General features: G+C 43.6%; 1 protein-coding gene across 6 annotated transcripts in view; it reads left to right on the plus strand.

Moving 5' to 3' along the window:
- CELF6 (CUGBP Elav-like family member 6) overlaps nt 1–13,451 on the plus strand; it is a 172,434-nt gene that overhangs the window by 127,096 nt on the left and 31,887 nt on the right. For 4 of the 6 annotated variants that reach the window (XM_087704094.1, XM_087704096.1, XM_087704097.1 and 1 more), the window contains one exon: nt 12,852–12,980. In XM_087704094.1, coding sequence (XP_087560220.1) covers nt 12,852–12,980 — 129 coding nt within the window. The remainder of the gene's footprint in view (nt 1–12,851; nt 12,981–13,451) is intronic. The other 2 variants (XM_087704095.1, XM_087704099.1) reach the window with 1 other exon arrangement.

Raw genomic sequence — 13,451 nt, forward strand, 5'->3', positions numbered from 1 at the left:
AGAGCGTTGCAGTTTGAGTAAGAAGGAGACAGTAAGAAGGAGACAGTTGAGCCGAGGTGGCACAGTGGTTAAATGCAGCACTGCAGGCTACTTCAGCTGACTGCAGTTCAGCAGTTCGGCTGTTCAAATCCCACTAGGCTCAAGGTTGACTCAGCCTTCCATCCTTCCGAGGTGGGTGAAATGAGGACCCGGATTGTTGTTGGGGGCGATATGCTGACTCTGTAAACCGCTTAGAGAGGGCTGAAAGCCCTATGAAGCGGTATATAAGTCTAACTGCTATTGCTATTGCTATTGCTATTGAGCTAATAGAGAGGCAGAATCCTATGGAAGTCCAGGCCTGGCATCTGACAACCTCTTCTCTCTAGTTGTTGTTAGTTGCGAAGTTGTGTCCAACCCATCGCAACCCCATGGACAACGTTCCTCCAAGCCTCCCTGTCCTCTACCATCCTCTGGAGTCCATTTAAACTCAGGCCGACTGCTTCAGGGACTCCATCCAGCCACCTCTTTCTCTGTCGTCCCCTTCTTCTTCTTTTGCCCTCCATCGTTCCCAGCATGAGGCTCTTCTCCAATGAGTCCTTCTCATTAGGTGGCCAAAGTCTTTGAGTTCCAGAAGATAGATGATGATGATGATGATGATGATGATGATGATGATGATGATAGATAGATAGATAGATAGCTCCTGTGACTCCATCCAGCCACCTCCTTCTCTGCTGTCCCCTTCTTCTTTTGACCTCCATCGTTCCCAGCATGAGGTTCTTCTCCAATGAGTCCTTCCTTCTCATTAGGTGGCCAAAGTCTTTGAGTTCCAGAAGATAGATAGATGATGATAGATAGATAGATAGATAGATAGATAGATAGATAGATAGATAGCTTCAGTGACTCCATCCAGTCATCTCATTCTCTGCCGTCCCCTTCTTCTTCTTTTGCCCTCCATCGTTCCCAGCATGAAGCTCTTCTCCAGGGAATCCTTCTTCCTTCTCATTAGGTGGCCAAAGTCTTTGAGTTTCCTCTTCAGGATCCGGCCTTCTAAAGAGCAGTCAGGGTTGATCTCCTCTAGGACTGACAGGTTGGATGGCCTTGCAGTCCAAGGGACTCAATGCAGGAGTCTTCTCCAGCCCCAGAGTTCAAAGCCCTCCGTTCTTTGGCTTTCAACCTTCCTTGTGGTCCAACCTTCACAGCCATCCATTGCAACTTCTCTCTTGGAACACAAGGGTTTGGGCTGCTCTTTCGTGCTTCTCTGTTCAGTCCGGTGGCATTTAAAAAAAAATATATAGCAATCTCTCCACTGGCTACATTTAAATTGGCACTTTTGATACTTGGCCGTTGACCTTAGAGGCAAGAAACACAGTTTGCGGTTTACACAGCAGTGAGCCTTTCGGCAATTAAGCCAACCCATGTAGGAGAAGAAGGGGGGGAAAAAAACATTGTTTGGAGGCAGGAGGCCCAGTGGCGTGGCTGAAACCCATCAGGCTGAACCCTGAACAATGCCGGCGGCCTCCCCTTGATGCGATGGTAATTTAAAAAAAAACCTAAAATTCACCCAGAAAAGGACTCACCAATAGATGTTCTTAGCAGCGCAGACAATCCGGTCTCTCGACTTTCCAGGTACCGAGGAACACAAAAGCTGAACTCTATTATAGAGTTGAGTCCACTCACCATGCAAACCGATACGCTGAATCTTAATTAAATTTAAACGAGATTTAGCTTCCCCCCACCCCACACCCTTACACCACCCTTTCACCAAAGCTGCACATTAGCCTTCGATCCAAGATGGTGAGGGATTTACCGTTTACTTCATAACATTTGGTGGCCACAATTTTTTTTTTTTTTTTTGCAGAATAGAATAGAATAGAATTACTCTGTTTCCCTGAAAATAAGACCTCCCTGGATAATAAGCCCAATGGGCTTTTGAGTCCATGCACTAAAATAAGCCCTCCCTGAAACTATTGCAACATAGCAGCAGCCATGAGGTGACCACGCTCGCTGCCTCCTGCACCTCAAAGATAATAAGACCTCCCCGAAAATAAGGCCAAGTGGTTATTTCGGGGATCAAAAGAAAATAAGACCTTGTCTTATTTTGGGGAAAATAGGGTAGAATAGAATAGAATAGAATAGGGGTTAGAATAGAATAGAATAGAATAGAATGGGGGTTAGAATAGAATAGAATAGAACAGAATAGAATAAAATGGGGGTTAGAATAGAATGGGGGTTAGAATAGAATAGAATAGAATAGGGGTTAGAATAGAATAGAATAGAATAGAATAGGGGTTAGAATAGAATAGAATAGAATGGGGGTTAGAATAGAATAGAATGGGGGTTAGAATAGAATAGAATGGGGGTTAGAATAGAATAGAATAGAAGTTAGAATAGAATAGAATAGGGGTTAGAATAGAATAGAATAGAATGGGGGTTAGAATAGAATAGAATAGAATGGGGGTTAGAATAGAATAGAATAGAATAGAACAGAATAGAATAGAATAGAATGGGGGTTAGAATAGAATAGAATGGGGGTTAGAATAGAACAGAATAGAATAGAATAGAATAGAATGGGGGTTAGAATAGAATAGAATAGAAGTTAGAATAGAATAGAATAGGGGTTAGAATAGAATAGAATAGAATGGGGGTTAGAATAGAATAGAACAGAATAGAACAGAATAGAATAGAATGTGGGTTAGAATAGAATAGAATGGGGGTTAGAATAGAATAGAATAGAATAGAATAGAATAGGGGTTAGAATAGAATAGGGGTTCGAATAGAACAGAATAGAACAGAATAGAATAGAATGGGGGTTAGAATAGAATAGAACAGAACAGAACAGAACAGAACAGAACAGAATTCTTTATTGTCCAAGTGTGATTGGACACACAAGGAATTTGTCTTTGGTGCAGATGCTCTCAGGGTACATAAAGAAAAATAAAATAAAATACATTCATCAAGAATCATAAGTTACAACACTTAGTGATATGTTACTAATAAGCAATCAAATCATACTAGGAAACAAATAAAACAATATGAATTGTAAAGATACAAGCAACATGGTTATAGTCCTAAGTGGGAAGAGGTAGGTACGAGGAAGGATAATAGTAATACAGTCTTAGTAAATAATTTGATGGTGTTGTGGGAGTTAGTTGTTTAGCAGAGTAATGGCATTCGGGAAAAATACATAGAAATATGTGCAAATCCGCATTATATTCAATTAGGCATTTGCATGAGAATGGAGCATTGACAGTAAAAAAAAAACCAAACAAACTAGGCATTCTGGGCACACCTGAATCGAATTCCATCTTGGTTTGGTGTAATTTGGCCATGATACTTTTGGGCATAACATCTAAGCTTAGCGCACAGTGGAGAGAACATCTTAAAAGGCTTCAGAATTGATGTTTGTGGCTTACCAGCGCCCTCTAGGGGAATGTGCTTGAATTTAAAAAAAAACACACAAGTTGCGTAGTAGCGTTTACAACCAGATTGAAGTTTGGTCACAAGCTTCAGATCTTCGGGAGAAGCCATAGGAAATCCTCAACATCACAAATCATGAGGGGGGTGAATTATTAATGCCTCCCCTAAGCTATCTACTTAAATAAAGACCGGTACCTTATCCCCCTTGCCAAAAATAACATACGATCATTTCCATTTTCAATTAGAACAAAGCAATCAGTGTTAGCAAAAGGAAATGCAAAATTGGCCCGGTTTTGCTTGGAACTCTGGAAAGATTATTATGATAACGGGCTGAGCCTACAATCAGCCAGATGTTTGGATTGGATTTGGCATTTTTAGCCACCTAGCGAGTCCTTCCTAAGGACCTAGGAGAGACAGATGTTTTTGATGATATTGTTAGGGGTAGCTTCATATATGCAACAGTGTGAAATCACATTTTCTTTAGTTGGTTCTGGCCCTCACACACAACATTACAACTAGGATTTTGCAAAGTATTGCTGCAGTACATGTGTGGCTATTTTAGAATAGAATAGAATAGAATAGAATAGAATAGAATAGAATAGAACAGAAAAGAACAGAACAGAATAGAACAGAATTTAGAATGGAATGGAACAGAACAGAATTTAGAATAGAATGGAATGGAATGGAACAGAATTTAGAATAGAAAAGCAAAGAATAGAATAGAATAGAATTTAGAATAGAATAGAACAGAATTTAGAATGGAGTGGAACAGAACAGAATTTAGAATGGAATGGAATGGAATGGAACAGAATTTAGAATAGAAAAGCAAAGAATAGAATAGAATAGAATTTAGAATAGAATAGAACAGAATTTAGAATGGAATGGAACAGAACAGAATTTAGAATGGAATGGAATGGAACAGAATTTAGAATAGAAAAGCAAAGAATAGAATAGAATAGAATTTAGAATAGAATAGAACAGAATTTAGAATGGAACAGAACAGAACAGAATTTAGAATAGAATGGAATGGAACAGAATTTAGAATAGAAAAGCAAAGAATAGAATAGAATTTAGAATAGAATAGAACAGAATTTAGAATGGAATGGAACAGAACAGAATTTAGAATAGAATGGAATGGAACAGAATTTAGAATAGAAAAGCAAAGAATAGAATAGAATAGAGTAGAATAGAATAGAATTTAGAATAGAATGGAATGGAATGGAACGGAACAGAACGGAATTTAAAATAGAATAGAATAGAATTTAGAATGGAACAAAACGGAACAGAACAGAATTTAGAATAGAATAGAATAGAATAGAATAGAATAGAATAGAATAATAGAGCTGGAAGGAACTTTGGAGGTCTTCTAGTCCAACCCCCTGCTTAGGTAGGAAACCCTACATCACTTCAGACAAATGTATCCAATCTCTTCTTAAAAACGTCCAGTGTTGGAGCATTTACAACTTCTGGAGGCAAGTTGTTCCACTGATTAACTGTCAGGAATCTTCTCCTTAGTTCTAGGTTGCTCCTCTCCTTGATGAGTTTCACCCATTGCTTCTTGTCCTGCCTTCAGGTGCCTTGGAGAATAGCTTGACTCCCTCTTCTTTGGGGCAACCCCTGAGATATTGCAAGACTTCCATCATGTCTCCCCTAGTCCTTCTTTTCATTCAACTAGACATACCGAGTTGCTTCATATGTTTTAGCCTCCAGTCTCCTAACCACCTTTGTTGCTCTTCTCTGCACTCTTTCTAGAGTGCCCACTGGCTAAGATTGCTATGAACCCCTTCACAAACACATCCACCCACCCAAAACTCTCCTTGAAAACCATTAAAGAAGAGAAGGATTTGTCTGTAGAGGTTCTAGAGCCTTCATTGATGTTCCTCACCTCTACGTCCACCCTTTGATCTTACTAAACTTGCAGACCTGGTTATTCCAGATTACCCTTGGCGTTAACTATCACCCCACAACTTTGACGCTTCTGAAATGTCTCCTTGATATTTCTCCAGGAACCCCCCCACCCCCCACCCACGCAGGATGGCTCATGTCTAAACCTTGGCAACCATGACCTGAAACATGGAGCGGGTTGTCTCCCTAGGAAGGGTATTTTCTTTCTCCTCCTTCTCTGGAGAACCTGGCCAAAAACTGCTATCTTGTTCTAGCCATTGATTTTTAATCCATCACCAATTACATTCTGTAAGTGGGTAATTTATTTCCTAGTTCCCTCTGGGATACCTGGAGCTTTTGCTGGCAGTAGCTGAGTTGTGTTTAATAACTACATCTCTTTTTGGAAGAGATTGTTATTTACCCTGCTCAGGCATCAGAACATGGGAATAAAAAAGGCCAATCCTTCTCTACATTTGACTGTAGGCAGTCCCCTGGGGAAGAAGGTGCAGAGACCGAGGAGGAGAGGAAGGAGAAATTTCAGATGAGAAGTCAATCAAGATACATCTTGGATACAAGCTATTTAAGTAGCAAGAGTAGCTGGGAAATTGGGACCTTCCACTTCTTGATCAAAACTATAACTCCCAGGAGCTCCAACCAGCTCCGCTGCAGTTGAACAATGCCGGGAACTGTATTTAGCATCGCCTAGAGCTGGGGTCTCCAAACTTGAGACCTTTGAAGACTTGTGGACTTCAACTCCCAGAGTTCTGGAAGTCCACAAGTCTTCAAAGGTCTCAAGTTTGGAGACCCTTGATCTCGAGGGCCAAGAGGTTTCTCATCTCTGCCACTAAGAGATGGTTTTTCTGCCAAAAGAGGTGGAACCCCAGAGCTTCAACAAGAGGAGATGGTTGCAAATAGACCTTGGATGTGTCATTGGGAGGTCTTCTACTTTGGGATTCTGTAATCCCCCTCCTCATTATCAGGCCAACAGGGAGACTTTTGGAAGAGTGGACAGACTTGTGTTAACTCATCTCCAACTAGCTGCCCCAAATCTTAAATCTTAGTAGGACAAGAAGCAATGGGTGGAAACTAATCACGTTTATTCTATTCTAATCCTATTCTATTCTATTCTGGTGCAGTTATTAGACTATTGGATCAAAAGGAGAAACTTTGGATGAAATCTCCATTTAGAGTATTTGAAGATTTTGAACCAGACATTGGAAACCAGTTATTGGGGGGGGGGACACATGATAACTGTCTTCCAGTATTTGAGGGGCTGTCACAGAGAGGAGGGGGTTGACTTATTCTCCCAAGCACCTGAGGGCCAGCCAAGAAGTAACAGGTGAGAGCTAGTCAAAGAGGCACCCAACATGGAAATAAGGAGGGATTTCCTGACAGTTCAGTAATATGAAGCAATGGAACAATGAGTTGTGTGTGCTCTAGTGGTGGGTTTCAAAAATTGTTTGAACCTACTCTGTGGGTGTGGCCTCCTTTGTGGGAGTGGCTTGCCGCCCATGTGACTGGATATGAAGATGCCGACGACACTTATCAGAACCACCTTAAATTACCTCACACACACAGCACTGGCCTGCATAAGAATAGGATGTAAACTTGTTTTTTAAAAGGCATCTTTGGTTTGCGTTAAAACAACTTCAACACACGCAATGTTCTGATTGCACCACAAACGCAGTAGTCATCCTTACCTTTCACAGAGACACTGAGTTTTATTAGTAGGAGCATGATAGTGTAGAATAATCATATCCAAGGACCAGTGGTGGGTTTCAAAAAATGTTGGAACCTCTTCTGTAGGTGTGGCCTGCTTTCCGGGTCCACTGGTGGAACCTCTTCTAACCGGTTCGGTAGATTTGACGAACCGGTTCTACCGAATAGGTGCGAACTGGTAGGAACCCACCTCTGGTGTGCTCCATCACTGGAGGTTTTCCAAAATACACTGGACAACCATTTGACCAGGATGGTATAAGGTATCTTGGCTTAAGCAAGGGATTGGACTAAAAGACCTCCAAGGTCCCTTCCAGCTCTATGATTCTATGACTTTGGAACCTGGCTTTCCTTGCAGAGTTATAGGCATGAAATTAAAATGAGAATAATGATGAAAACTGCTTGGAAGAAATGTATTCTTGATTTCTAAATGTAATATATAAATTCGGTGCAACAATATTAAATAAGAAAGGTGGGAGAAAAATCGAACTAACCAGTCCATTGCCATAAAAAATGAGAGTTGGCAATGGAAACTCAAAAGCTCCCCATGACAGCTGCTACGATCTTCTTGAGTTGGCTTTGACCAACTCAACAGTTCTTCATACTTAAAAATAGAGCGCGGGCCCAGAATAAGAAACCGACATACGAAATGTGGCGGGGGGGGGGAGCATGAGATACAGTCAGTGTGACAATAGACCGAGATCTCTTTGAAGAGATGTTCAAAGGATTACTGTCTATTTTCAATGAAGCTTGATTGAAAAAACTGCCCAACTCGTGTGGGTTTTAAAAATAGAGATTCCTGAAAAAGAACAGCAGTGTGGTTGTGAAGCTGTTGTGAGCAGAGAGTCCCAGAGTAGCTGATGGAACAGATGATCTCCTGGTAGTAACTGTCTGTATACTGAGAATAGGCAGTAGGTTGAATCTCCATTCACACAACTCGTATTATTCCTAGCTTTTGATCTAGATCTCTGGGATTTTCCACAGGGACAAAGGGACAAAGGAGAGGGAGATTAAAATTTGTCAGATCACATTTAAGCACTTCGCACTCAACCTACAGGTCTACAAGACACAATGGTGTCAAGACGTGCACAATGACATCTTCATGCAAATGTTGCCTTCATGCATTTGTGTCTCGATGCATTGCAGTTTATTTGTTCCTCCATTCAACAAAACTATGCAGCTATGTGGGGAGGGATCAAACGTGTCATCAGCCTTGAATCCTTTCGTGCCCACAAGAGATCTAAGTCTGGATCTTTGTTAATTCTGTTGATTCTTATCTACCGCCAATTTGCCTTGGATGTTAGTAGTTCGGATTCTTGTAGAACACTAGCATGGAATAAACCTGTGCTCATTTTGAACAAGCTTGGTTCCCAGCAGTGGTGGGTTTCAAAAATTTTTTGAACCTACTCTGTGGGTGTGGCCTCCTTTGTGGGAGTGGCTTGTCGGCCATGTGACCTGGTGAGAGTGGCTTGCCAGCCATGTGTTCTCTCTCTCTCTCTCTCTCTCTCTCTCTCTCTCTCTCTCTCTCTCTCTCTCTCCCTCCCTCCCTCTCTCTCTCTCTCTCTCTCTTTCCTTCATTTTGTCTCTCTGTCCCTTTTTCATTTTTTCTTTCATCTCTCTCACTTTTTCTTTCTTTTTTCTTTTTTTAATTCTTTCTTCCTTTATTTCTCTTCCTCTGTGTGAGTCTGTGTGTGTGTGTGTGTGTGTGTGTCAGTGGTGGGTTTCAAAATTTTTTGGAACCTCTTCTGTAGATGTGACCTGCTTTCCGGGTCCACTGGTGGAATCTCTTCTAATCGGTTCGGTAGATTTGATGAACCGGTTCTACCGAACTGGTGCGAACTGGTAGGAACCCACGTCTGGTTTCCAGACTGGGCAACCCTGCTTCAAAGTCTTATCTGCTGCCAACTTGTTTTGACTGTCAGTAGCTCCGATTCTTGTAGAGAGCTTAAGCTTGCGATAAACCCTTGTATTCTTTTGAAGTGCCCGGATTCCTGATTTCCTGGCCCTGGCTGCCCATTTCGTGTGACGTGACCCTGGAGGGTGAACAGTAGTTGCAGCATTTGACGTGCATACTCGCGTCAGGCGTCAAGGCACAAGCCCACACAGGCAGCACAGTTACACAACCACACCATGGCATGTGTCGTTCTTTTTGAAGGCCGGCGTGTTCTCCGTGAGCCCATGCGGCCACATTTCATCGGGGATTAAATCAACCCTGCTTTCCGGGTTTCAGACACGCAACCTCATGCAATTGGGTTGGGTTTATACAACTCGTTAAGCCGCGTAGGAACGAACCGAATGGCAACCCCGGAGCCTCAAAACCTTTTGAGGAACCTACCTGCCTCAGCGTTCTGTTTCCCACGGGTGAATTTCTTGGAACCCTGACGCTAAAGTTAAGGCGAATAAGCAAGTCAAACCAGCCTCCCCCCCACCCTGCAAAAAAAGCAGGACATCTCTGGAGGGTGTGTGTGTGTGTGTGTGTGTGTAAAATTCTAGACAGCAGTGTCACACTCCAAGAAAACACAATTGTTGCTCCTGTGGCTTGCTCCGGTTTCCAAAGAGAGTGGCTTTATATTTAAGCAGAGGATGGATGAAACCCGATCCCTTAACTAATTTTCTCAGCCTCTCTGCGGACAAAGACTTCCGCCTCCGTTGCTGGGGCTGTTATTTATTTATTTCCCAGCCTGCAAAGAGAGGCCACCTTATCTCCTGTGTCAAATGCCATTAAAGCCGGAGCGCTGGCGGGGAGCGCGAGAAGAGACAGATGCTGGCAATAATCATGAACGGGTCATTATTTACAGAGGCTCCAATGAGGTTTTGGGTTATTTATGACCCTTGAGAAAGCCAGGAATGGTAGCTTATTGGGGCAGTCAATCATAACCACGTAGGAGCTTGTTACGCTATTAAATAGTCTCTTCCTCTGGCGCGCGCACATATGGGGACGTGCTTCCCCGTAACCTTCAGATCTGCCAGTCTTCTTCTAGCTGTCCTATTTATTGCTCCACTGTGAGTGAGTCGATTCAGAATGTGACCTGTTGGTGTCTTACGTAGAATGTAGAATCATAGGATCGTAAGGAACTTCAGAGGTCTTCCAGTCCAGGGGTAAGCATCCTGCGGCTCTGGAGCCGCATGTGGCTCTTTCATCCCTCTGCTGCAGCTCCCTGTTGCCGGTTGGCGCCACAATTGATAGGGCTTTTGGTTAGGACAGGTAAAGGAAAAAGGACGCCGGGCTAGGAGGAGACTCTATGGTGGTGGAACCGGACTTCCAGTCAGCAGAGGAAAAAGGACGCCATGCTAGGAGGAGGCTCTATGGTGGGGGAACCGGACTTCCAGTCAGCAGAGGAAAAAGGATGCCATGCTAGGAGGAGACTCTATGGTGGTGGAACCGGACTTCCAGTCAGCAGAGGAAAAAGGACGCCATGTTAGGAGGAGACTCTATGGTGTGGGAACCGGACTTCCGGTTGGCTCCAGAATTGAACAGGGGGCTTCCAGTTAGGACTTTTGTGGCTCTTTGAGTGTTTAAGGTTGTCAACCCCTGTTCAAGTCCAACACACACACACTCTGCTCAAGGCATACTATTCCAATCAAATGGTTGTCCAGTCTCTTCTTGAAAACCTCCCGTGATGGAGTATCCACAACTTCTGAAGGCAAGCCATTCCACTGGTTGATTGTCAAGAAGTCCCTCCTTCATTCTAGGTTGAATCTCTCTTGAATGATCTCCCACCTTTCAGAGACTTTGGAGAATAGGACAATCCACTCTTCTTCTTTTTGTGTTGGTCTCTGCCACAACATGTCGCCATCTCATGCTTACAGTTGGGAGTCCAGATGCCCAGGATATTCTTCATATTCCTCTTTTGCCTTTTCTCCCACATTAAAGAATGACTCAAGTACCCTTCCCGTCTCACGCTGAGGCATTCGGTGAAGTTCTGCTTCACCTTTCATGCAAATGCAGCTACTGGGATTTGTAAAGCAAACATTATGTTGTAGTGGGTTGTGGGAATTCTGCCAGGGTTGGGGTATTCGGGAAACCACTGCCACATAAATCAGAGCTTAATTCTGGATAAGCCTAGATTCCAGGTTCTGTGGCCACATGGCATTCTTCCTCCTCATTGGTTTTGGAGGGCAAACCAGGCAGGCAAAAATAAGGGGAGACAGGTCATCCATCAGATAACCATGCCATGAAGGCTTTGTAGATACTTTGTAGGTATCTTGAATTGTGGCCAGAAACCATCTGGGAATCGATGTAGCTTACATAAAGATAGATGGGCATAACAAGAATAGCAACAGCAATAGCAATAGCAGTTAGACTTATATACCGCTTCATAGGGCTTTCAGCCCTCTCTAAGCGGTTTACAGAGTCAGCATATTGCCCCCACAATCCGGGTCCTCATTTCACCCACCTCGGAAGGATGGAAGGCTGAGTCAACCTTGAGCCGGTGAGATTAGAACCGCTGAACTGCAGATAACAGTCAGCTGAAGTGGCCTGCAGTACTGCACCCTAACCACTGCGCCACCTCGGCTCTTAAAATACCACCACTACTCACACCGCTGCATTTTGAGCCGGCTGTAACTTCTGAGTGGTTTTTCAAGGGCAACTCCATGTAGACTATGTTGCAACCGTCCCATCATGAAGTGACCATTGACGGAAGAGAATATATGTAGCTCAGAGTTGAATTGTGGAATTCTTGGAGCAAGCAAGCAACAGAGCCCAGAAAGCCCCAAGGAATTCTTGGTGACCAATTATCTCTAGACCACATCCATGCGGTCTACTTGACCATTAAAGCAGAATGAAGTGTGCCGTTGCCATGTCAGACTCTGCCAGCTGATGGAAGACTGTAGGACAGCAATGTCCTCTGTGGGTTAGTTAAGTAAATAAATGCAGAACAGGGGGGGTGCAATTTTTTACGGTGAAACATTGAGCTCTTGACATGATGAGAACAATTCTAGTGTCTTCCTAACGTTGACTGGCTTTGCTCCAGGGGTGAAACCCAGCAGGTTCTGGCAGGTTCTGGAGAACCGGTAGCAGAAATTTTGAGTAGGTCAGAGAACTGGTAGCGGAAATTTTGATTAATTCGGAGAACTGGTAGCTGAAAATTTTGAGTAGTTCAGAGAAGTGGTAGCAAAAATTTTGAGTAGGTCAGAGAAGTGATAGCAGAAATTTTGAGTAGTTCAGAGAACTGGTAGCGGAAACATTGAGTAGTCCGGAGAACAGGGAGCGGAAATTTTGAGTAGTTCAGAGAACCGGTAGCAGAAATTTTGAGTAGTTCAGAGAACCGATAGCGAAAATTTTGAGTAGTTCGGAGAGCCAGTAGCAGAAATTTTGAGTAGTTCAGAGAACTGGTAATGGAAATTTTGAGTAGTTCGGAGAACCGGTAGTGGAAATTTTGAGTAGTTTGGAGAACTGGTAGCAGAAATTTTGAGTAGTTCAGAGGAGCGGTAGCAGAAAATTTGAGTAGTTCAGAGAACCAATAGCAAAAATTTTGAGTAGTTCAGAGAGCCAGTAGCAGAAATTTTGAGTAGTTCGGAGAACCGGCAAATGCCACCTCTGGCTGGTCCCAGAGTGGGATAGGAATGGAGATTTTGCAATATCCTTCCCCTGCCACTCCTACCAAGCCACACCATGCCCACCAAGCCACATCCACAGAACTGGTAGTAAAAAAATTAGAATTTCACCACTGCTTTGCTCCTTTTGAAGGTCCCGAGGCCGTTTCAGCTGAGCAGGTCCTCTGGCTGGACAATGCCTCTGATCCTGACTTCTAGGGCAGACCTGGTCATCAAAGCCACCCTCCCCCCAGGCTTTGGCTCTGATCCTTGCCTTTTTCTGTTACTCCGACTAATGAGAGGTGGCTTGCTTTTAGAAGACAGGAAGCTCTTTGTAGGCATGTTGGGGAAGCAACAGAGTGAGGACGACGTCCGGCGACTCTTCGAACCCTTCGGACAGATTGAGGAATGCACCATCCTCCGAGGCCCCGATGGAGCCAGTAAAGGTGAGAGGGGAAGGTGCAACAGGAGGGTGGGTCCAAAATGAAAAGAAGGTAAGAGAGTTGATATGTATGTCAACTAGGAGTCTACATGGCAGGCGCTATGCAAGGGGGACCAGTCTGGAAGGTTGATGGGTATTGATGCGATGTCTAAAGAAGTATCCAACCTGGGTCAATCTGATCTATATAATCTGTTGATGGATTTGGTTCTCCGACAAATGCGCGCTCAACAAAAGCGCACTGACGAAACCGCGGCGAGAAAACCACAAGGTTGAAATCGCTTTGATGAATGCGTGCAGAAGCACGCCAACAATGGCGCGCCGACAAAAGCGCGCCTTCAACAAACAACTAATAACAACCTAATAACCCTAACCCTAAACCTAAACCTAAACCTAACCCTAAACCTAACCCTAACGCTAACCCTAAACCTAACCCTAACGCTAACCCTAACCCTAAACCTAACCCTAAACCTAAACC

Source organism: Thamnophis sirtalis, unplaced genomic scaffold, assembly GCF_051295495.1.
Source record: "Thamnophis sirtalis isolate CommonGarterSnake01/CBP01778 unplaced genomic scaffold, rThaSir2_p1.2 scaffold_2, whole genome shotgun sequence".
Lineage (NCBI taxonomy): Eukaryota > Metazoa > Chordata > Lepidosauria > Squamata > Natricidae > Thamnophis > Thamnophis sirtalis.